This window comes from Carlito syrichta, unplaced genomic scaffold, assembly GCF_000164805.1.
Source record: "Carlito syrichta isolate Samal-C Ts95f unplaced genomic scaffold, Tarsius_syrichta-2.0.1 Scaffold302623, whole genome shotgun sequence".
Classification (NCBI taxonomy): Eukaryota; Metazoa; Chordata; class Mammalia; order Primates; family Tarsiidae; genus Carlito; species Carlito syrichta.
Window position 1 is genome coordinate 924,651 of NW_007246719.1, and position 2,935 is coordinate 927,585.

General features: G+C 49.3%; 1 protein-coding gene across 1 annotated transcript in view; it reads right to left on the reverse strand.

The window, feature by feature from the left end:
* The window catches only part of LMO4 (LIM domain only 4), a 14,387-nt gene extending 11,458 nt beyond the window's left edge, over positions 1 to 2,929 (reverse strand). The window contains exons 1-2 of the mRNA XM_008057038.1: positions 2,862 to 2,929; positions 2,424 to 2,662 (exon numbers count right to left, since the gene is read on the reverse strand). Of these exons, the coding sequence (XP_008055229.1) occupies positions 2,424 to 2,659 (236 nt within the window). The 5' untranslated portion in view covers positions 2,660 to 2,662; positions 2,862 to 2,929. The remainder of the gene's footprint in view (positions 1 to 2,423; positions 2,663 to 2,861) is intronic.
* Positions 2,930 to 2,935: the final 6 nt, after the last annotated feature.

Sequence of the window (2,935 nt, forward strand, 5' to 3'; positions counted from 1 at the left end):
AAAAAAAAAAAAAAACCACAACCTCAAAGTCAGACAGTTTAAAAGCCCCTTAATAAATCGCTGTGTGGTTCCAGCCCGGCCGAGGGGGTCTCCTTCACCTGGCGGTGGGCGAGCGGATTACTCTACTCTCCAGGAGCAGTCCGGGCGGAATTGAAAGCGCTTCCAACAAGTGGACTTGGGGGAGGCTGAGGAGGGGTAGCTGAGTGGGACAGGAACGCCCACGCCTCCCCCCTCCCACCCCACCCCCGGGCACCCTGGTGGGCCGAGAGGGAACCCTGAAGGAAGACTTGAGAAATCCCCAGACTTGAGGGAGAGCCGCTCAGATGCTGAAGAGCCCTGCGCAAAGTGTGAGGCCATCCATTTGGTACGGAGCTAGAACTGCTCTCTCCAGGACAGAGCTAAGGTCCTCAGGGTAGCACCTAGTTCAAGAGCAAGCCTGGCTCCAGCTCCCAGATCCAGAGGAAAAAAGAAAGGGAGAGTGTGGACCCGATTAATTAAGGATCAGGGCTGGGCACACGTCCTCCCTGGGTCCATTAGGCCACAGGAAAACACCAAAAGGGCATTTACATTCGGCCCCAAGAACAGGGAAAGGAGTGGACTTGATTCCCAGGAAGGCACTTGCCTAAACTCGTCCTGAGGGAACGCAAGTGGACCCATCTTCTTTTTAATTAGTTGTAATCAGAAGCGAGGGGGTTTTTTGGAAGGCACTTAGACATGAATCTGTACCATTCCACGAATCTTAACAGCACTGTCAATTTTTCCACTTCAAACCACACTCCTTTCTTACCACAGTTTTGCTCTCTATTTAATTACAATACTGTCAAAGCTCATGGCATTGCTTGGGAGGACCAGAAAGCAATACACCCATGTTCCTGCTGGTTTTCCAACATTTACGTCTAAAGAACACTTAGTGAAATTGATGCTGCCATCTTAATTTAAAAATAAAAGCCCTCTCCTTGTATTTCTTGTACTTGACTGATTAAGGATGCCAGCAGAATGGACACAGGTTGCATTATCAAAATAACCAAACGTCATTTTACTCCATCATCTTGCACTAATGATATCACTGGCGTAAACATACCCATACTCTGCACTGGGATCTTCTGCATTATCAGCTGCACAGGAAGGCAAATCACAGTGGAGCTCAACTTTGCACAAAATATCTCACCCATTGATTTACAGGCACTGAGAAAGAAGACAATTTTCTACTAACAACTACAGAGAAAAAAGGCTGAGGGCAGAAATGTACACAGAATGGAATTCTTCAAAGTGTTGGGTTTTCTAGTACCAATGGTGTGCGTGTGGGTTTTTTTTTTTTTTTTAATTACTGGATGTTGAAACAGAACACCTCCTAGAAGCATTCATGTGCATCAGTCTATCAAACCATTTACTCAAATTAAATGTGTAATCCTTCAAATGCCTCCTTTCAAATTAATGAGTTTAAGTAGCTTGAGTTCACCTGAAAAGATCCTATAGGCACCTGACCTCCTGAATTCTTTCCATTAATTGCACTGAAACTTGTTGGAAAAGACTGCTTACACGGACATATGAATGTTCCTATACATTGCCTTAAAATGCAAGATTAGTATAATTCTATAGCCTCTTTTTCTAAATCTCTTTTGGGGATCAAGGGCAGTGATACAAACGACAACAACAAAAAAGCCCAAACCGAACATTCTTCAACTGAAAAAACTGCAAATTCTACATCGCAAACCACACACTAACACAGGGTGCTGCAAGCCTCCCAGCAAGAGTATGAAGAAAACCATTGCCACTAGGTGTTATGTGTTGTTTTTTTGTTTTTTAGCTTTTTTGGGGTGGGGGGGGCTTAAAATCACAAGTCTTTAAACTGATGGATAATTAGCATTTTTTAGAAAGATCACAAAAGACCAAGTCACAGCTCTTCACTCAAAACTTTCAAGATGCTTACGGAAATATTGTAATACACCATTATGACAGACAAATCATTTCTCACTAACAACACTTAAGTCAGCCTTTTGTCTCCGAGTGTCTGCGTGGGACCCTACCTTGTTTAAGAACGCCGAGTGTCTGCGTGGGACCCTACCTTGTTTCAGAACGCAGTTCAGCTCCCCCTTGAAATGTTTACTTTTAGCCTAAGGTCCAGTTGAGGCTGACCACTTAAAATCCTGGTCCAGAGCGTGCCCAACCTTTGCACACCTAACGGCTCAGTCCCACCAGAGGGCCAGAGTCTGTACTTAGGATGGCCTCTGCCATGAACGTGTCGCAAAACACTGGAGAACGAGCACAAGCTCCCCGAAATCCAGCCCACCGGGAGGTTTCGGGGGAGAAGGCCGCAAGGTGCTCCATAGGTGGCCACGCCTTTCCTTGCAGCCCTACTCACCAAACCCTGGCCTCGCCAGGGCTCCGCCGGCCCATCTCGGGGAAGGGCAGCGAAGTCTTACCTAATGTAGTCATTTCTGCAAAGGATCATGCCGCTCTTGGTGTAACAGGAAGTGCCGATGTCGCCCAGCTGCGCCTGGCAGCAGGAGCACTTGAGGCACCGGCTGTGCCAGTAGCTGTCCATGGCATACAGCAGAAAGCGGTCCGCAATCTTGCCCCCGCAGCCTGCGCACCGCTTCCAGGAGAGGGAGCCGGCCGTCACCGGGGGCGGCTGCGAGCTGCTGCCCGGATTCACCATGGTCTGCAGAGGGCGGGAAGGGGGACGGGGGGAGAGAGAGACAAAACAGGGGCGATGCAAAAGTTAGTAATCGCCGGCGAGAGCGCACGCCCGTTCCCCTCCTCCCCCGGAGCGCTGGAAGGAAGCCGCAGGGCAAGGGCGGGAAGGAGGCCGAGGGGGAGAGGGAAGGAGGGAGGCTCGCCGGCGGCAGCCGCCTGTTTACTTTTCTCAAGCTTTGTTCTGGGGCCACGAGCTCCTCGCAACTTTCCTGCGCTCGCCGCCGCTGACAATTTCAGC